This window comes from Hyaena hyaena, unplaced genomic scaffold (genome assembly GCF_003009895.1).
Source record: "Hyaena hyaena isolate Hyena2069 unplaced genomic scaffold, ASM300989v1 scaffold_44, whole genome shotgun sequence".
In the NCBI taxonomy this organism is placed as follows: domain Eukaryota; kingdom Metazoa; phylum Chordata; class Mammalia; order Carnivora; family Hyaenidae; genus Hyaena; species Hyaena hyaena.
The window spans coordinates 2,599,735-2,621,643 of NW_024080676.1; the positions used below are offsets into that span (position 1 = coordinate 2,599,735).

The 21,909-nt window shown below is 42.3% G+C and overlaps 1 protein-coding gene across 1 annotated transcript in view; it reads left to right on the top strand.

Moving 5' to 3' along the window:
• Positions 1-21,909, top strand: part of PLCE1 (phospholipase C epsilon 1) — a 337,915-nt gene that overhangs the window by 310,909 nt on the left and 5,097 nt on the right. The window contains exons 27-32 of the mRNA XM_039230185.1: positions 3,205-3,368; positions 4,646-4,907; positions 8,057-8,175; positions 12,702-12,830; positions 15,282-15,491; positions 19,709-19,867. Of these exons, the coding sequence (XP_039086116.1) occupies positions 3,205-3,368; positions 4,646-4,907; positions 8,057-8,175; positions 12,702-12,830; positions 15,282-15,491; positions 19,709-19,867 (1,043 nt within the window). The remainder of the gene's footprint in view (positions 1-3,204; positions 3,369-4,645; positions 4,908-8,056; positions 8,176-12,701; positions 12,831-15,281; positions 15,492-19,708; positions 19,868-21,909) is intronic.

The following is a 21,909-nucleotide window of genomic DNA, read 5'->3' on the forward strand; positions in this document are numbered from 1 at the left end:
GATTTCTAGTGGTTCCATCAACTTGTTTAAGGTCTGCAGTTATGTGGAACCAGGAATAGTCCAGGTCTCCTCAAAAAACCAACCCTTGAGTTGGGAAACTTACCTGAGCCTGGTTTGCAGACTCTGGCTGTTGCTGGCAACAGTTCCCCCAGGTTCTTTCCATCTGGGGTAGAACAATTTCTGCCTCATGTCCTAGGACCTCTCAGTATATAGACATGCCACCCCAGTCAAAAGACAAGTTTCTGTTAATATTTTATTATGCTTTCTTGAATGATTGTCACACTCTTTGTGACGACTTTTCCAGCCCTAAAATATAGGGACAAATATTATGGGAATGGAGTTTACTTACTATAGAGTTTTTGAAATAATGAAAGACCATAATGCTGTGCTTGATCTGCCATCACATGCACTGACTGAGAAGAGTGATGCGGTTACACAGATCCATGCACACTGTTTCACTTAGTTGATGCAGGAGTTTCCCGCCTATATTCCAACTGAGCAACTCCATGTGGATCTGTTTTACATATTGGATCACCAAGTGAGGTTTTAGTTAAGAAAAAGTGCTTTAAGGTTTGGGAAAGCAGGGTGCCTGGGCTGGCTCAGTCAACATGTGACTCTTGTTCTTGGGGTTGTGAGTTTGAGCCCCATGTTGAGTGGGGAGCTTACTTAAAAAAAAAAAAGGAAAATACAAGTTTTGAAAAGCTACAAGGATGACACATTGCTAATGAAATCAGACTTCAAACCCAAAAGGGTGTTGACCTCATAATCATAATTTAATAGCTACTGTTTATTGAGCACCTTCTATGTGCCAGGCGCTGGGGTACCTTTACACATTATCTCATTTATCTTTTTTTTTTTTTTTAATGTTTTATTTATTTCTAGGAGAGAGAGAGAGACAGCGTGAGCAGGGGAGGGTCAGAGAGAGAGGGAGTCACAGACTGAAACAGGCTCCAGGCTCTGAGCTGGCAGTCAGCACAGAGCCCGACGCGGGGCCCGAACCCACGAACCGCGAGATCATGACCCAAGCAAAAGTCGGACGCTTAACCGACTAAGCCACCCAGCGCCCCTCATTTATCTTTTTTAAAAAATTTTAATGTTTTATTTATTTTTAAGAAAGAGAGAGAGTGTGAGTAGGGTAGGGACAGATAAAGAGGGAGACACAGAATCCCAAGCAGGCTCCAGGCTCTGAGTTCCAGGCCCGCTGTAGGGCTCAAACTCATGAACCACTAGATAATGATCTGAGCCGCAGTCAGACACTTAACCGACTGAGCCACCCAGGTGCCCCTTATTTCATTTATCTGTATGACACCCCCCTGAGGTATACATTATATGACTCCAGCAGTTAAGGTTCAGTGTTAAGATAATATACATTATAGGTTCGGTAGTTAAGATGGGTCAGGCTGTCCAAGTTTGAACTCCAGGATCTACCACTTCCTTGGGTTTTTTCATGTCTTATGCCTCAGTTTTCTCATTTCTAAAAATGAAAATACTAAAATAAGCCATCTCGTGGGCTATGGGGGCACTGGTGCTCCCAAAGTGCTGGTGCAAGGGAAGGGTGCAGTAAGAATGAGCTGCTATAATTTTGTTAGTCATATTTATCCATTTCACATTTACCAACTACGTGGGCTAGTTTGCTTCAACCTGTAGCCTCAGTCAATCAGTCACATGGGGACTGGATGGGCCTGAGAGGTGGGGGCCCGTGTGCTAATTTTGTAGATAAGCAGGCTGAGGCCCCAGGAGCTCTCATGTGTCTAAGACATTCTCCCCCCAGAATTCCTGTACATGACCCTGGCCAACTCCCCACATACAAGTGAAGGCCAACTTCTCATTGCTCCATGGTGCTTGCCACACTTTTCCTTGATGTTGGTCCGTGTAGCAAAGTTTACTCTGCACAAGGGAGGAATCTGTCAGAGTGAACATTTGTCAAGTGTGTCTCATAAACTTTTTGTTCATTTGGGCAAATTTTATTCAGACTTGTGCCATCAGATGAGCATTTGAGTGTGTAAGAGCCCAAAATCTGTGCAGGGATCTAATCATTCACCAAAGATCTATGCCAAATAAAATTTGGCCACAAAAGACTGGAAGCTGTTGTAAAAGTTCCCAGTGTTTGTGATTGAGGGGATTGTGGATATGATGTGAATCACATGTGATAATGATTTGTTTCATATTGAACTATCATTTAAAAAAAGAGGTAGAAGGGTGCCTGGGTGGCTCAGTCATTGAGCATCTGACTCCAGCTAAGGTCATGATCTCATGGTTGGTGAGTTTGAGCCCAACATTGGGCTCTTTGCTGTCAGTGCAGAGCCCACTTCAGATCCTCTGTCCTCCTCTCTCCCTGCCCCTCCCCAGCTCATGCTCTCTCAAAAATGAATAAACATTTATTTAAATAGATAAATACTAGGATAAAAAAAGAGGTAGATGTGCCTGAGTAGCTCAGTTGGTTAAGAGTCTGACTTCAGCTCAGATCATGATCTCATGGTTCATGGTTCAAGCCCCACATTGGCCCACCATTGGGCTCTGTGCTGACAGCTCAGAGCCTGGAGCCTGCTTGGGATTCTGTGTTTCCCTCTCTCTCTGCCCCTCCCTAACTCATGCTCTGTCTCTCTGTCACTCAAAAATAACTAAATATAAAAAATTTGTTTAAGTTTAAAAAAAGAGGTAGAAGTATTGCAATTTATGGGTTGAAATTGAAATTTCAAAGACAAGATATGTTTTTCTGGCTATTCTCCTAGACTTTCTTGTATTATTAAGATTTTATCTTATATTTGAAAAAGCAAGAATTGTTCACACAACTGTCTTCATGATTTGGTGCTTGGGAATAAGACAATGCCATTATTTGTTTTTCTAAAATTAAGTATAAAATGAGGTGTTTCAAAGATTTTTATGGATGGATGTTGTGAATTTTTATTTGCAAGAGTTTTCTTTTTTTTTTTTTTCTTTTTTTTGCAAGAGTTTTCAAGTGGCAGAACATGGGATGGAGTATGAGCTCTGTGATGACAGATTTCGTGTCTTGTTAGCAGCTATATCTCAGGTGCATAACACTACTTGGCACAGAGTAGGTACTCAATCAGTCTATGCAATAAATGGATGGCTATCTCTTCTTCATGCTTCAGCTTAGAGGAAATTGATACAAATTTCTTTTGTACTTTAAAGTAAGTGTATAAGATGACATGTGAGCCAGGCAATATTGACTTTATTTTACAGATCTCCCTTTACATTTAAATGCTGCCATGTTTGAAGCCAATGGTGGGTGTGGTTATGTTTTGAAACCCCCAGTTCTGTGGGACAAGAACTGTCCTATGTATCAGAAGTTCTCTCCCTTGGAAAGAGATCTGGACAACATGGAGCCTGCCATCTACTCCTTAACTGTAAGTATGGCCCCTGTTATCAAAATATAGTAAGGACTGTAAGCCTTCCTGATTACGAACTGGTTTTGAATTCAAGGCATTACAAAAATCTCATGTCACCATTTTGTTCATGCAGATTTAGTTCCCAAAAGCATTTTGTTAACCTCTCAGGAAACAGTGGCTATGGTTTAGATAGGCTATCACCATGCCCTCTATTTGCCAGAGCTCAGTAGGTAGAGTTATGAGGTCCCTGCTTCACCTGCAAACTGATGATGGCAATTCTGTCCTCCAGGCCCCAAGAATCATAACTGTGTACGGATCCCATAAAAGTCGAGCTCCTGGTTAGACCAGATCATCTTACACTCTGACAAGTTCTCATAGACAGGCATCAATATACAAAGCAACTACATATCTTTCCTCCTTACAGCTTAAACTTTATCATCCCTGGGGCTCTCCTTACTCCTTTATTCCTTTGATTAACTAATTGTCAGAACTCCACAGGTTTCCCCTAACAACTCAGCCCCAATAACTCATCACCCAATTTTATTCCCTATTGTCTCACTCCCACTTAGCTCATAGACAAAACCGCTGGGTGGTGATAGGAAAGACAGGAAGGGAGAAAGTTACCTCTTCTCTCCATCTTTATATCTGGTCTGTCTTGCTGCAAAGGAAGAATGCCAAACAGCCTCTGCTCATGACACCTCAGAGCCCTGGGAGAGCCTGCTCACAGACTTCCCTACCTCCCATATGGGTTTTCTCTGTCTCGAAGACTAGGGCAGCAGCCCCTTTCTATTTGACCATTTCAGCTGGACTCGAGTATAGTTCCATCTACTTACAGAAGACTGTGGATTAATTTTTAACAGCATCCCCTGTGACTTGATCCAAAACTAAACTATTGAAGAAAAAGATTGAGGTATATCAACTATATACACCTAAAACATTTTGAACAGAATGTTAGTAACCATTTCTTATTTACATTGCATATGGTCCCCTTTCCTTTTACCCCCTTGAGAAACTTAATCATGTTAATGGTTTAGTTTTTGAAGATCTTTTGAAGATCTTTTGAAGATCGTCAGGTGAATGCTGTTGACAAAATAGGCTTTCACATGACTCCAGTCATGTGATCACCTGATTACAATCACTTACTTTTTTTTCTTTTTAGCAACTTTAGTAACCATGTACCCCTTCCATTCCAGAATGCTCTTTGTCTTTCTCGGTGGAGGGAAGCAGTAAGGGACAGAGGTTGCTTTGTTTCTTTTGCATCTTCAGTGACTTTGATCCTTTTTTCCTCACCTCAGATTGTCTCCGGCCAAAACGTGTGCCCAAGTAGCAGCACAGGAAGCCCGTGTATCGAGGTCGATGTGCTGGGCATGCCCCTGGACAGCTGCCATTTCCGCACAAAGCCAATCCACCGGAACACTCTGAACCCCATGTGGAATGAACAGTTTCTCTTCCGTGTTCACTTTGAAGATCTCATATTTCTTCGTTTTGCCGTTGTGGAAAACAACAGCTCGGCTGTAACTGCTCAGAGAATCATCCCACTCAAGGCTTTAAAACGAGGTAGCACAGAATTGTCACAATGCTAATAGTTATGATAGCAAAGTGATGGACGCCCTGGAGTTCATGTATGTTTGGAATTTCCATAGTACAGAGTTAAAATAAGAGGCATGAAGGGGGCACCTGGGTGGCTCAGTCAGTTAAGCATCTGATTCCGGCTCAGGTCATGATCTCACAGTACTTGAGTTCGAGCCCCACATCAGGCTCTGTGCCGACAGCTCAGAACCTGGAGCCTGCTTCAGATTCTGTCTCTCTCTCTCTGCCCCTCCCCCACTTGTGCTCTGTTCTCTCTCTCTCTCAAAAATAAAAAAATAACAGTAAGAGGCATGAAGAAATAATACAAATAATACAAATTTGAACACTGTTTAATCACATCTCAAAAGAGATTTTTGCATTGTCCTAAAATCAGAGGTGTTGACGACATTCTGTAAGAGTGCATCCTCTCCCTCCGCTGGTGTGGGGATGAGTGGTTATGCTCCTATTCCTGCACACCTCTTCCCAGTAGCAGCCGCTGCACCCCTGCCTGGCATGTTTAAAGCAGGGACTGATATTAGGAGAGGGGTCTGGAGTTGGGAGGTGCTGCCTGGCTGGCTCAGTCGGTACAGCATGTGACTCTTGACCTCAGGATCCTGAGTTCAGGCCCCACAGTGGTATAGAGCCTCCTTTAAAAAAATTTAAAAGCGAGGCTCCTGGTTGGCTCAGTTGGTTAAGCCTCTGACTCTTGATTTCAGCTCATGGTTCATGTCAAGCCCTGCGCTGGTTTCCACACTGACAATGCAGAGCCTGCTTGAAATTCCCTCCCTCTCTCCCTCTCTCTCTCAAGATAAAGAAACTTAAATTTTTTTTTTTTTAATTTAAGAAAAAGAAAGAGAGGAGCCCAAGAGAAGGAGGGCTGGGGTGCACTCATGGTGTACACAGGCAGAGGTTGGAGTCGGCCCCACCCATGTGCAGGGTGGGAAGCTGGAGGTGGGTGTTGGGGGAAAAGCAGGGGCAGATGGAGAATCCTGAGTAAAGGCCAGAGCTGTTGGCCTGATGTGGTTCGGCTTTGCTGAGGCACTCATGGAACTTCTGCTTGTTGCCCAGTGAGCACGGCTGCACCTTGCTCTTCACACGTTGATGCGCATCAGAGTCTCCTGAGACTGTGGTAGCAAGATGCACATTCTGACACAGTACTTCTTAGGGGGGGTGGAGGGGGTTGAGAGTCTGCATTTGTAACAAGCTCTCAGGGATGCTGACCCTGCTGGCCTACTTTGAGTACCAAGGTGCTTGTACATACTTCTTCTACCACCACACTCGAAGTGCCCAACTCTGACTTCCACAAACACATTACAGTCTCCTGCATTTTGTTCTTTTCCTGTTTTTCTTCTCCACTGTGTGAGTAGCACATGGCCACTGCCCTAGTCAGCTCAGGTTGCTGAAATAAAACACCACAGACTAGGGGTTTAAACGGCATACGTGTATCTTCTCACAGTTGTGGAGATGGAGATGACGGCAGGATTGGTTTCTCCCAAGGCCCCTCTGCCTGGCTGGCAGACAGCCATCTTCTCGCCATGTCCTTACGTGGTTGTCCCTGAGACTGTGTGCAGACACCTGGCATCTCTCTCTGTCTTTGTGTTAATCTCCTCTTCTTATAAGGACACTGGTCATATCAGTTTAGGGCTCACCCTACTGACCCAGTATAACTTCATTGAAAGCCCTAACCCTCTTTAAAAGCCCCATGTCCAGGGACACCTGGGTGACTCAGTCAGTTGAGCATCCAGCTCTTGATTTCAGCTCAGGTTATGAGTCCGGGGTCGTGGGATCGAGTCCCAAATTGAACTCTGTACAGCCAAGGAACCTGCTTGAGATTCTCTCTCTCAGTCTCTCTCTCTCTGCCCCTCCCCCACTCATGCTCTTTCTCTCTCTCAAAATAAATAAACAAAAAAATTTTTTTAAAAGCCCAATTTCCAGAGGGGTTGTGGGAGGGGGGATGGGCTAAATGGGTAAGGGTCATTAGGTAATCTACTCCTGAAATCATTGTTGCACTATATGGTAACTAACCTGGATGTAAATTTTAAAAATAAGTGAAAGAAGAATTTAAAAAATAAAAATAAATAATAAAATAAAAAGCCCCATTTCCAGATACAGGCACATTCCAAAGTACTGAGAGTTAGAGCTTCAACATGAGAATTTGGGAAGGACACAATTCTGCTCATAACAGCGATTACAGAAATATGAGAAAGCACAGAGAAGCAAAAACAGTTCTTTTTAATTATCCATTTTCCGTCTTTCCAAAATGATCACTTTTGGTGTATTTCTTTTGCAGGCTTTATTTCTCTGCCCATGTATTTACATATTATATGTAATATACATACATATACATATTACATAATATATATTTTTAATAAATAGGCTTTCTACTAATCTTAGTTTCTTGCATCTCACTGGTTTTCATTCCTAATGTATATAGTGAGCAACTTTTTAAAAATAGTTTTAATGTTTATTTATTTTTGAGAGGGGTGTGAGGAGAGGCAGAGAGAGAGGGAGATACAGAATCTGAAGCAGGCTCCAGATTCCAAGCTGTTAGCAGAGTCTGATACAAGGCTTGAACCCACGAACCATGAGATCATGGCCTGGGCTGAAGTCGGATGCTTAACCGACTGAGCCACCAAGGCACCCCTGTAGTGAGCAACTTTTTCTGCTGATAGTTGTGCATCTTCATTACCACTTTCACTGGCTCCATTTTATCCCATCTTATATTGGTACAAACAGTCACACCTTAACTTACTTTCCCGACCCCCTGTCGTTAGAATACTGCATTATCACTAATACTGTTCTAGGAGGGAATATTTGTAAAACAGTGACTGTAGATGACTTGATATTAAAATTATCAGATTTTCCTACTATATTTTGTTTGAGTTTAAGATACTCTGCTTGAGTCTAAGTTAGAAACAGCACCTGGACAAGTTAACTACCACAAGGCGACCCAAAACTGTCCTCAGGAGCAGTAGTCTCAATGAAAAGGCATCTGCTAGTTGCATGCCTACTGCCACTCCCTGCCCATTGGACAGCCTGGTTTCCACCTACCATTTATTGACCTCCCTGGGTTACCTTCTTTGCAAAGCTCTGAGGTGCATGGCTAACAATCTTTTCCCAATTCTGCATTATTCCAGGATACCGACATCTTCAGCTGCGAAATCTCCACAACGAAGTCTTGGAAATCTCTAGTTTATTCATAAACAGTAGAAGGATGGAAGAAAATTCCTCCAGCACTACCACGCCGGCCTCTTTGGTAATTAAGTTCTATTTCACTCAGCATATTTGCAGGGATTGCTGCTACACTGGGGATAGATAGGGTTTCTCGTGGCACAGGAACCTGGTCAGTTAGAGTTATTAATTAGGTAGCAATGGAAATAATAATAACAACAATGGCTGGCACTTGACCCTTTCTAAGCACCTTATATCTATATTAGTTCAGTTGATTCTCTTAGTAACATTGTGAAATAGCTAGTGGTACCATCTCCCTTCCATATAGATGAGGAAGGTCAGAGCTAAATATACCTGAGGTCACACAGCTATAAACATGTTACTCTAGTGCCAAAGCCCATACTCTTTTTTTCATGTTTATTTTATTATTTTTGAGAGAGAGAGAGCACAAGCCAGGGAGAGGCAGAGAGGGAGGGACATACGATCTGTAGTAGATTCCACACTGACAGCAGCCAGCCTGATGTGGGGCTCAAACTCACAAGCTGTGAGATCATGACCTTAGCCAGAGTCAGATGCTAAACTGATCGGGCCATCCAGGTACCCCCAAAGCCCATACTTTTAATGAGTACGTTATAGTCCTGCCAGGCTGATGAACGCAAAATAACAACATAGGGAAAAGACTAATTAAGCAAAGGTTGGAGAGGTGCAGACTTGGCCCTCTTGGAAATGGGCAAGGAACACCACAGAAAGGGTTACTATTATAGAATCTGTCTTTTAACAAGTTCCCCAGCTAAGGTCCTTGCCATTGAAGTTTGAGAACCACTGGACCAGCATCCACCCCAGTAATGCAGGATTGTTTATTTAAACAAGTACCACTGCTTTAATTAACTGGTTGATTCCATTATCTTGCCCTTTAGAAGTTAATTTAAATGGATGTCCATTGAGGAGCATCAGGGTGTCTCAGTAGGTTAAGCATCCAGCTCTTGGTTTCAGTTCAGGTCGTGATGTCATAGTTCATGAGTTTGAGTCTTGCACCAGGCTCTGCACTGACAGCATGGAGCCTGCTTGGGATTCTCCCTCTCCCTCTCTCTCTCTGCCTCTCCTCCCTCAAAATAAATAAATAAACTTTAAAAAATAAAAACAATAATTTAAGGGTGTCCATTGATTACCTCTTTACATGTTTAATATAATCTGTTCACTGTTGTATCAATCCTATACTTCAACATAGTGCTAACAACCTATGGAAAGGTGCCCCATATGCTCACAAATGGCACTGGCTTGACCACTGCCATGGCCACCCATAAATCACCCAGCTTTCTTCTCTGCTGCTCTTGCCCTCATCTCATCAGTATCTTCTCCCTTTCCATCCTGACCTCATTTTTTCAGGTTCTCCTCCTTTTCCCTTCAGTGTGTGGCCAAAGTTGAGAACAGCTCTCAGCCAAGGTAGAGGGGGGTATTGCTTCTACTTGTGCAGAGGATTGGGAAGCAGGGACAGGGCTGCCTGGGTATCAAAGGGCAAAAATCAGCTTTTACAAAGGTGAAGCAGAGCTTAGTGCCTGATGCTGGCTTTGTTTGCCTCCATACCTATTAGCACTGAAGATTCTACACATGCCATGGATGAACCATTTTTCCTCACAACACTTCTAAAACCAAATGCATTGTCTATTTTCTGACACTACTTCAACTCCAACAGCAGCTGGGTGTCCTGCCTTTCAACTTAATTCTGACATGGTCTACCTGGAGTTAGCATCAGATCGCAGAGTTAAGGGCTCAGTCCCACAGGATTGTCCCCATTTCACGTGTCCGTGAAAAGTCTCAGGTTGTCACTGGTACTTTTGACTGACCAGCTGTAAATTCAAGAGGTTTCCACAAATCCCTCCTCAGGTTCAGGAATTTTCTAGAATGACTCAAAGAACTCAGAAATGTGCTTTTCTATAGCCAGTTTATTATAAAGGACACAATGCAGGAGGAGTCAAATGGAAGAAATACACAGGGCGAAGTATAGGGCAAAGGGGGTGCCAGGCCTCCAGCATCTCAATGTGTTCACCAACACAGAAGCTCTCAGAACCCCATCTTTCAGGGGTTTTAATGGAGCTATATTGCAAAGGCATAATTCAGTACATCATAGCCCATTGGTGATTGACTCAACTCCCAGTGATGTCCTCCTCCCTGGAAGCCCAAGATGACGCTCAAAGTTCCCACCATCTGATAACACCTTGGTCCTTCCAGTGAGCAACTCCCATCCTGAAGCTGTGTAGGGGCCTCCAGCCATCAGCCATCTCATAATGTGCAGGGAACACTCATCACTACAGAGATTCCAAGGGAGAGGCGTGCCAGCAACTCTGAACAAAGTCTAAATATTTATTTTTTATTGTATCACACCAGGCCATCCCTGGGTCCCAGGCAGCAGTAGCACATGTGCGTTCTTTAACCTCTGAAGTCATCACCCTCCATTGCTCAAGCCAGTAACAGAAGATCATCCTGGACTTCTCCCTCCCTCTCACTGCCCCATTTAAGACTTGATAAGTCTATTTCCTTAGTGGTTTTCAAATTCAATACATCTCTGTCCATCAATACTGCTTTGACCCTCATCCATTCTCTTCTGACTTGTGGCAGAGAGAGAGAGGGAGAGTTTCTAAACTGGCCTCTCCCTCTGAGCCCGAAACTCTCTGTCTGTCCACTTAGACACATCTGTCTAAAACCTAAATCTGATCACATCACTCCTGTGTTAAAAATCCTTCCTTGGTTCTCTGTTGCTTTCAGAATAAAATGTATACATGGATGGGCAGAGACTCTGGGAAAGTGGTGAGCTTATGGGCCATTTAAAAGGGCAGCCATTACCCTGCTCTCAGCCCCACCTGCTGGTTGACATACATTGTGGCCTGATCTTCTGGTTTCCAAGAGAGTCAGGACATCTGGATTTACATAACTGTTGGCAATGATTTCAACTTCCAAAACTATATAGTGCAGGCTAAACCATATAATTGAAATGTGTGCATTTTATGGCATACAAATCATATCTCAATAAAATGCATTAAATAATAGAAACACAGTGTGCAAGCATAACAAAACAGCCAACTCCTTCCCCAAATAAAAATAAAGTACAAGCTAAACAAAACACTTAGGGCTTCGGGTCACTGTTCTGCTGTCAGGGTAGCTCTTCCAGCCAATTAGGAAGAGGCCTGCATGATCGTGTACCTGCTGGCTTCTCCAGCTGCCCCCTCCACACCCTGGTCACAGAGCTTGTGGAGGTTCCCAAAATCCCCTGCTTCAGGCTACCTCTGAGCCTTCGCACACAGGCTGCAAGATTTGGGATGTTCTTGTCCCACTCTCCATTTTCTTTTTTTTTTTTTTTTTTTTTTTACAAATAGTTTATTGTCAAATTAGTTTCCACATAACACTCAGTGCTCATCCCCAAAGTGCCCTCCTCCATGCCCACCCCCCCCTCCCCCCCACATCCATCAGTCCTCAGTTTTTGTCAGCATTCAAGAGTCTCTCATGGTTTGCCTCTCTCCCTTTCCCCCACCATTTCCGCCCTTCTTCTCCCTCTTGTTCCTCCGTCAAGTTCCTCCTAATCCTCCTATACGTGCAAACATATGATATTTGTCCTTCTCTGCCTGACTTATTTCGCTCAGCATAACACCCTCAAGGTCCATCCATGTTGCTACACATGGCCAGATTTCATTGTTTCTCATTGCCATGTAGTATTCCATGGTATAGATAAACCACATCTTCTTGATCCATTCATCTGTTGATGGACACTTAGGCTCTTTCCATGTTTTGGCTATTGTTGAGCCACTCTCCATTTTCTAAACCACACTGGACCTTCAAGATTTAGTTCACATGATACCATTTTCAGGAGGTGCTCTGATTTCCTCCAAACCTGAGATCTGCCCCCTCCTCTGGGTTCTCGAGGAACTTAGCATGCGGCTGACAGTTGTCCACTGTCTTTTCTGATTCATTCCACAGGGTGCCCTTGGGGGCAGGGATAAAGTCCTCTTTATGGGTTAATGTCCCAGGGCCATGCATAGTGTCCTATTCACTATCAACTCTTCATAAATGAATTTTGCATTTTGAGTGAATGGCTATATATTAATATACAAAATGCTCAAAAGTTGTGAGTTACACATCTCCCCAGCTCTTCCTAAAATAGAAATAATTTTCATATTATAATTATTTGTGTGCCTGAGTGGTGAGCTCTCTAAGCCCATGATAATCTATTCATCATCTTATGAACCAAAATTCTAACCCAGGGCCCTGAAGAGAGAGGGAACTCAATAGACACTGTTGAAGGTCAGTTAATAAGTAAGAACTAACATACATTTCAGATAATATCAGTCTCCTAATTATGATGGAAAGAGTCACTGTTATTTAAAATAAATTAATATTTTGGTGGTATGCTGCTAATATCCTCACTAGACAATAGATTAAGGAAGATGCTCCATCGCCTCTTTAGCCACAAACAGAAGCATCAGGTTATAAAAGAATGGTTTTCTTTTGCATTTACATGTCCCCCCACAGACTTCTGAACTAGTACTTCTGTACTGAATATAGCCTAGAAATAACATGAGAATGAGAATGAATGAGAAACCATGTGATCTTCCTTGACAGATGTTTAATTCTGAAGAAAGAAAATGTTCACAGGCTCACAGAGTCACGGTGCATGGAGTCCCAGGTCCAGAGCCCTTTACTGTTTTCTCCATAAGTGGAGGCACCAAGGCAAAGCAGCTTCTCCAACAAGTAAGTCCACCGAGGCCATGGTTGGGAGAATCCATCATCTAATATGTATGGGTGTGTGTGTGTGTGTGTGTGTATAAATGCATGTGTAAACATACACACACACATATAAAACACAAAAATCCATGTTAATGATCTGCCTTTTGATTATTTGTGTAATGCAACACTGAGACCCACCATAAGAATGATCTGGGAGATCTTGGTACCGTTAGACAAGCTAACTTGTAGTAAAGAATTTTTTTTATTGTTTGTTTTTAAGAAAGAGAGAGAGAGAGAGACAGAGCATGAGCAGAGTAGGGGCAGAGAGAGAGGGAGACACAGAATCTGAAGCAGGCTTCAGGCTCCACGCTGCCAGCAGAGTCCAATGCAGGGCTCAAACTCATGAACCGTGAGATCATGACCTGAGCCGAAGACGGACGCTTAACCGACTGAGCGACCGTGGCGACCCTAGAAAAGAAATTTTTTAATTGTTTTTTTTTAATTTATTTCTGAGAGAGAGAGACACAGCGTGAGCAGGGGAGGGTCAGAGAGAAAGGGAGACACAGAATCCTAAATAGGCTCCAGGCTCTGAGCTAGCTGTCAGCACAGAGCCCGATGTGGGGCTCAAACCCACGAACCGTGAGATCATGACCTGAGCTGAAGTCAGATGCTTAACTGACTGAGCCACCCAGGCGCCCCTAGAAAAGAATTTTTAACAAGTCTCCAAATACATAAGAAAACACTGGGCTTAAGATGGATAAAGACCAAAATGAGTGGCTCTCCAACCATGTGTATTCTTTTCTTCTAAGGCTAGACCCGGGCCCCATCTCCTTCTTAATGTGGAGCTTACTAATCAGTCAGAATTTGCACGCAAGCTGAATGAAGTTTGTCATCCTAGGAGTGGGATCAAATTTTTAGAGCATCAGGATGGACCACATGACCAAGAAGACATCGTCAGCCCCTCCAGCATTAGGCCTTGATCTGCGTGTTGAGCAACCCTCTTGTTCCCCTTCCCCTGGTACTTGATCTTAACCCTCTGGAGGTGCAAAGAGGCCCGCAGGACCTGACCCAGGAGGATGAGAGCCTGTTACCCCAAAGCCTGTGGCAGCAGCACTAGCCTAAGTCCTCTCATGCGGTGCTGCTTCTGCTCCGGATCGCCCCCAGAGGTCCCTGTGGCTTTCTGTAGGCAGGGACACTGCCCCCTGGGAGGATGTGTGAGAGTGAGAAAGCCAGGAACCAAGCAGCATCCAGAGGGGCAGCTCCTCAAAAGGACAGGCAGCCCCATGTGTAATGTCTTGTCTCTTCACACTGGAAGCCCCACCTCTGCTTGGCACAGTGACCTAATATCCTCGCAGTGCCGATTTCAGACCAAGGACTGGGGTGAGGGGAGTGGCATCTTCCTGAGAATCTTCTGTCCTCACCATCCTGTTCATTCCACTTTTCCTCCAAGCCAGATGAGGTAGTGCCAAGTGGTGACTCTAGTAATTGCATCACTGGTGGGGGCGAGGAGAAGGGTGTTTGCCTAATCCAGACCAGATGGTGGCAGCCTTCTCATCCCCGCTTGTAGCTGAGCGTATTGTCAGTAACCTGTAGGAGTGTGATGGTAATTGGTGTTATTGGGTTCTTGTATGTGCTGGTGTTACGCTTTCTAGCCCGTGCCTCAATCATAAAACGAGAAAGAAGAGGTGGTTATTCTTACTGTTCCCATTTTATGGATGGGAAAACGGAGTCTCTAAGGGGTTAAATATCTTGCCCAACACCTCACAACCAATAAGCATTAAAGGCAGACCTCAGACCCAGGTCTGTCTGGCTCCACAGCCTTGTCCCAGCCACTCTGACTGCCCGGGGTAAGGAACCAAGAAAGAAAAACAAGCTTGAAGGCACAGTGTCAAGACTTAATTGAAAGGAGAATTCCCAGGAACTGAGATCAGATGAGATTAGAAGACAAGTATTTCTAACATGAGAAAAAGAGACGGTGCTGGTAAAAGCTGTGTGAGGTTCTTTGCCATTGGCCCTGTGTTACAAGATTATAGAGAGCTGAATTCATGGATTGAGAAACCTCAAGTTTGCAATTCAGTAGAAGCTCTCATTCCAGCTGTGGGAAAAATAGTTATGCCGTCTGGGGATTATGAATAAATTGTGTCGTTGCCCAGAATGAACATAAACAATCCTTCTTGGACATAAGAGAGTTCTTAGGTCTTCCAAAAAGAATTATGCAATACTGCAGAGTAAGTTTCACTTATAAATTACACATCAAACCTATGTAAACACTGAGAAAATAGGTTGGTTTTGTGTGGTGTTATATCAGTTTCAGGTTTCTATACAGGACTCAGTGCTCATCACGATTAGTGTACCGTTTAATCCCTACCACCTATTTCACCCACCCTCCCACCTCCCCTCTGCTAGCCATTAGTTTGTTCTGTGTACAAAATAGGCTTATTTTGAATTAAAGTTTTGCCTTTGCTTTTTCTTTAGATTCTGACCACTGAACAAGATACCAAACCTATCGTCACAGACTATTTTTTGATGGAAGAAAAATATTTTCTATCTAAAGAAAAGAATGAATGCAGGAAGCAACCATTCCAGAGAGTCATAGGTCCAGAGGAAGAGATTATGCAGATTTTAAGCAGCTGGTTTCCAGAGGAAGGATATGTTGGCAGGATTGTCTTAAAAACCCAGCAGGACGTAAGTTGTCTCACACCGTAACAACTCGGGGTGTGATTAACCACCTCCCCCCTGACCTCCTCCCTCAATTTAGAATTTCTGATCACTGCAACTTGATTTAGGTTAATCTCCTTAAGTAAATGTGGAAAAATGATTTTATTATTCTGCATGTATTCAGAATGCTATCTCTATAGAAGTTACAGAAATTCAGTCTAAAAATCATAACCTTGTAAAAGAAAGGGAGCAAGAATTCAAAGGATTCCTCATAGTTGTCATTGACTATGGATCCAGGATTTGATTTATAGGCGAAAAGGCACTGTCCTAAGAGTCACAAGACTGTGTCAGCCAGTCCCCTTGGTATTTTACTTTGGGAATTGGTTGCTTTCTTGTTCATGCCTGTTAAAATTTGAGCTAGTAAAAAGTTCTGCGCTTTTAGGTAGAATAACAGTAGTTCTTTGAAAATATTCTGTAACTCCACACAAAGCAAGAATATTTTCTCAGCCTTGGTCAGAGTTTGTAAGAATTTGCATTATGGCCACTAACATTCCCGTGATCATTTGCGTGAAGGAAAATAATACAGCAACTGTGTGTTGACTCTACATTGGTTAGTTCCTTTTCGAGTTTGTGGATGGAGTACTGGTTTTTTTTGTGTGTTTTTGTTTTTATTTTTTGAGTTTTCTTGGAATAAACTTTTAAGATTTACCACCATTTTTTAAAATGGCATAAGTCATTGCTACACCATAGACAGTCAGGCCTCCTGATATGTCAATAATGAAGGAGTGGAGTCAGTTCAACAATTAGATTAAACAAATATTTATTGTGCACCTAATACATGCCAAGCCATGTTCTGGGCACACAGTCTGCTCCTTTTGGACACGGAATAGAGGTTGGTTGGCAAAATGCCCATCAGTGATCCATGATGTTGGGTCAAAGAGCCAATTTTCAGCATCATGTGCTGCTTTTTCACTCAGGACCTACCTGTGAACATGGCCTGCATCCTCTACAGAACTCCAGCATCTGCTCTGGGAGCCATAGCCGTGGCCTTTCTTCCTAACCTTGCCTTAGACATAAAAGGACACTCCATTTAAGCAAAAAAATGTAATTGTCTCCCCAACTTCCTCTCCCTATCAGACATACACATTGCAAAGACAGGTAACAAGCAGTTCTAGTAATAATAGCTTTATGAGAAAATATCAGAGGTCTTAGCTGGATTTTTGAAGCCTTCCTTGATTTCTCTCTAAAATATTCATTCTTGTTTCTCATTATCTTGCCTCATTCTTTAGCTACATGTAAAAAAGTATCCTCTAAGTGATAATGTCCGTAAGTGAATTTTCAAACCATGTATTTGCATAATGATTTGCAGTGTTTAAAGTCCTCACTACTTTTTTGAATGATCTCATGATGTAACAGAAACCATTTTGCACATAAGGAAATTGAGGTTCACAGAGGTTAAGTCATGACAAAGTAAGAAGTAGAAAGAACTTGGATCTATGGCTTGAAAGGTCAGTGTCCTTGCCCCATCCTGTGCCACCAGGGCTCACGATGAGTCAGCTGTCCTGGACCATGGCACCCAGCACCGTGGGGACAGCAGGAAGCAGTGAGAAGGAGGGTATGTGGGCAGGCTCTTCAGTGGTACAGTGTCTTACAGTTAAAGACACTGTATGCAACTTAAAATGTATGTGAAAATAGGCCATAAGACCTCAGGAATAAATATTTAATAAGGGCTAGTGGAAGAGAAGCATTTTGAAGGAAAAGGGGGATAGTTAGAAGGGAAGTCTAACAAGCATTTTCTGATGGGGTGAATACAGCAAGCCCTCTGTCTATGCCTTTGTGAGGGAGAGATTTTTGAAATGACTGACATGTATCTCCGAAGATAACACATCACATTTAATGTGTCTTGTTTGACCTGGTACATAGTGGCACACAGTACATATTTACTGACTGAACAAATGAATTCAGCAACTACTGAGTGCAAGCAGACACTGGTATAGTTGATAGATCTGGGCTGTAAGTATTTCCATTTATTTCATTCTGTGGAACTAGTAAGATAAATAAGCAATTTGCCCATATATTCAAAGTCCCCAAACTGCTATCCATGACCTCTGACTTCTCCTGCCTGCCTGCCTGCCTGCCTGCCTGCCTGCCTTTTATAGTTTTCTTGTCTTCTAGGTTCTCAGGCTGTCAGGATCACATCTTCCTGTGGTCAATATGCCTTCCTATGACACTTGCTGGATTTTAAATCAGACAGACCTGACTCTACCACAAATGGTAGAAATGCCTTGGACATGGTTAAATGCCTTGGACAGCTCATTTAACTTCTGTAAACCTCTGTGCCCTAATTTGTAAATCTGTAATAGAAACTACCCTGCCTGATTGAAAAAGATTAACATGAGACTCATGCCAAACATATAGACAATATGTAGAAAAATGCATAGTAAGCTGTAAAGAGCTACAAGTGAGGACCATTGTTTTGGTCATAATCTGTGCCTTCTAATGGGGCAGAAAATTCCCTAAAAATAAGTAAGTTCTGAGTGAGGCTCTGAGGAGGTCTCTTAAAAGTAATGCTTTTTGCATAGTTGTTGAGATATTTTATGTGTCCGTTAGAATTTTGGGTTGTTTTTTTTTCATGCTTGCTTGCTTCCTGGTTTTCAAGATACAGATTATAAATTATGTCAGATGAATTACCACCCAACCCCACTCTCCAACTGGTTAAATATATCATGATCAACACAGTGACATATTACACAGCTAAATCTCTAGTAATTGACATGAAATGAACACCACAATCTTTTAAGTGGGGAGAAAAAACAAGTTGCAGAACATTATATGGAGTACAATCTCAGTTTATGTAAGAAAAATAGTAACTCACCCCAACCCAGTACCCATAATATAACAGATGGGGTCCAAAAATGTCAATCATGAAAATTGTAGCGACCATGATTGCATGATTAATGATATGACTGAGGTAAGCCTGTGGGGCTAGTTGGCCAGAAGCTCCAGAAACCAGTCCTTTCAGGTCCTGGCTGCGGTTTGGCGCCACCTGGTGGCAGTTATCCATTCTGACTCAATATCAAAAGGGGATAATTCTACAGCTGGTTGGAACCTCCAGGGTAGTGACAGCGATTTTTGGATTTTTCTTGGATTAGTTAGCACCATTTTGGTCATTTCAGTGGCTTGATCTGAGATGAGGCTAGAAGAATGCTGGAGATAGAAGGACCTTCCTACTAAATGCTCACTTCCTAAGATGAGGTTGCCTTTCCCACTTCAGACCTCCCCCTTGCAGAAGATAACCAACTACCCTTCATTTGAGAATAGGGCTAAAAGACAAACAAATAAAACTAGAGCCACTTAACAATTATATCTAAATTCACGTAACTCCAGGGTTTCATTGTATATATGTGTTCACATATACAAAAATACATGTGGATATCCATAGCAGATTTTTAGAAGCATATATAACCTAACAACAGTGGTTTTTTTGTAGGGAGTGAGATGAGACACAGAAGGGAAAAAGCTGATAATGGAGAAAGTTTGGCTTTTTATTGATCTATTTCTATATTGTTTAAAAGTTTTTAATGATACCTATGCTTATAGATATATCTAAATATATATTTCAGATAGTTCCATGTATAAAATTTGCTAAAAGTCAATTCACCAAAAGCCAATTAAGCTGATGACCAATTCTCATAATTATTGATAATTCTGTCAACATTTGTTTTTGTGAAACCCACCTCCAGCCATTGGTTCAGCCTTTTGGCTGTAGTTCCTGATCGACCAGCCTGGCTGAATGACAGTTTGCACATTTCGTTGTTCAGATCTCCGGCATTTCTTAAATGCTCAAGGCCTGTGTAGGGCATGGACGGGCTTTCTCCTAAATGTAATTTACTGTGTTCTTATTTGGCTTTTAATATTTGGCAAAATGGTGTATTGTCCTTTTCCAAATTTACCTACAGTTGACTTGGACTCAAAACCGACAGGCAGTAGGAGCAGATCTACTGGTATGTTCTGAGCCAGACCTTTATCAGTCTGTCAATCTCAGCAGAAATACCTACATTACCTTCTTCCTCTCAGAAGGCATGTATATCCTTTTAGAATAGTTTATGAAATATTAACTAGTGTATGAAATATAAAGCTAATATGATATAGTTTCCACATTGCCAAGATACAGCTCACATTTTTGCTAGGTTTTTCTATTACTCTACATCATCTTACCATTTACGCATACTCTTCTAACACAGAACCTAGAGGAGAAGAGCATTATTCAAGATGACAAAGAGGTGGTCTTGGGCTCAGAGGAGGAGAGTTTCTTTGTCCAAGTGCATGACGTTTCTCCAGAGCAACCTCGAACGGTCATCAAAGCACCCCGTGTCAGCACCGCGCAGGACGTCATTCAGCAGGTGAAAGCTTCTCCCTTGTTTGCCTGTCTGCTCCTCAGTGTAAATCACTGGGACAGATCTGATGTCAGCTCATTTTATGAGTGAGGTTCTAGAACAATGAGGATCTGAAGAGGAAGAGTGTGCCTCTTATAGTTGGGAAATACTAGTTCATTCCTTCAATACATACTTGCCCAATATCTACCATGAATCTGGCTCTCTGTGAAGTGTTGGTAACCGATTGAGGAGGGGACTCCACAGAGTAGTAATTTTATTGTCCCAGACATGCCTAAGCCAATCCCTGTTGACTGTCTCTCAAAGATCCTATAGAGGACATGCTGGAGGCCTTCTCTGGCCCTCTCTCTCCTCTAAGGCGTACTCCTTGGTGTATACATGGTTTCAGAGAACTGCACTTCCTTCCTTCAAGCCTTGTAATGGTTTGTGTTTATTAAATACCCATTTGAGAAGTGGTACAGCATAACAGTTAACAGTACAGAAGACTTTCGATCAAATTACTCCAGGTTCAAACTCCAGGTCTTCTTTTTTTTTAATTTGTATTTTTTAAAATTTATTAATTTTTAAAATTTATACCAAATTAGTTAACATATAGTGCAATAATGATTTCAGTAGAATTGAGTGATTCATCACTTACATAATAACACCCAGTGTTATGTAAGTGTCCTCCTTAATGTTCCTTCCCCAATTAGCCCATCCCCCCACCCACAACTCCTCCAGCAATCCTGTTTGAGTCTCTTATGTTTTGTCCCCTTCCCTGTTTTTATATTATTTTTGCTTCCCTTCTCTTACGTTCATCTGTTTTGTATCTTAATTCCACATAGGAGTGAAGTCATATGTTTGTCTTTCTATAATTTCACTTAGCATAATACACTCCAGTTCCATCCACTTCGTTGCAAATGGCAAGATTTCATTCTTTTTGATCACCGAGTGATATTCCATTGCATGTACATACCACATCTTCTTTATCCATTCATCTATTGACGGACATTTGGGCTCTTCTCATACTTTGCTTTTGTCAATAGCGCTGCTATAAACATTGGGGTGCATGTGCCCCTTCAAAACAGCACTCTGGTATCCTTTGGATAAATACCTAGTGGTGCAATTGACCCGAGCTCTACTTCTTAGTACCTCAGCTATAGTGATGTGCTGGTAAACTGCCTCTCTTAAGGGGGAAAAGAAAAAAAAAGCTCCAATTGACTTTTTGTGTTTGCCAGTTTCTGTTGTGTGGATACTCCCACCATGTCTGATTTCACTGGTCCATTCCAGTTGGCTCCAGCACACTATATACTATGTGCTAAGTTACTACATAGATAACATGGAAACAGTATAATAGTACTTTCCACCCAGAACTGTGAAGATTAAGTCCATAAGTATCTGTAATGTGCACAATGCCCAGCACATGGTAAACACTATGTGTTATTTGCTATTGTTGCATGATAATGTGGTTAGTATTTGCCTCCTTAATAGAGTTTGAACTCCAAGAGAGTCCAGACATGGGGGTTTTTTGTTCATTTTTATCTCCCCAAAAGGATAGTACTGTATCTGGGACACAGAAAGCCCTCACTAAACATTTGATGAATAAATAAATGTATAAGTGAAAGATGATCTCGTACTAAATGAGAAGTGAGGCCAGGTAAATTACTAAAATGCCTTCAACATCCAAGACTGAAGAGGCAGCCTGGTGGGACAGGGAGGCTCCTAAAGGTCAGGTTTCTGTCCCTCATGGTCTGTGTGACCTTCACATCTATGAGCTTTGGTGCATGTAGAAAATCCAGTGAAAGTCCTTATTCTAGTACTTACTAGCTGAGCATCCTCTGGAATCTGCTTAACCTCCATACATTTAAGTTTCCTTATCTAAAAATGTGGTAATAATACCTAAATCATAGTCTGTTATGAACCTCTATCAGGTATTATGGGAAAGAATGTTACGAGCTACAAGTACACAGATGTAAAATGAGGAAGGATACAAGGCCATCTGAAAGATCCCCTCCTTCTCTAAAAGCCTTAAAGTCTCATCCAGAATGAATGCAAGTGTCGGAGACACTATG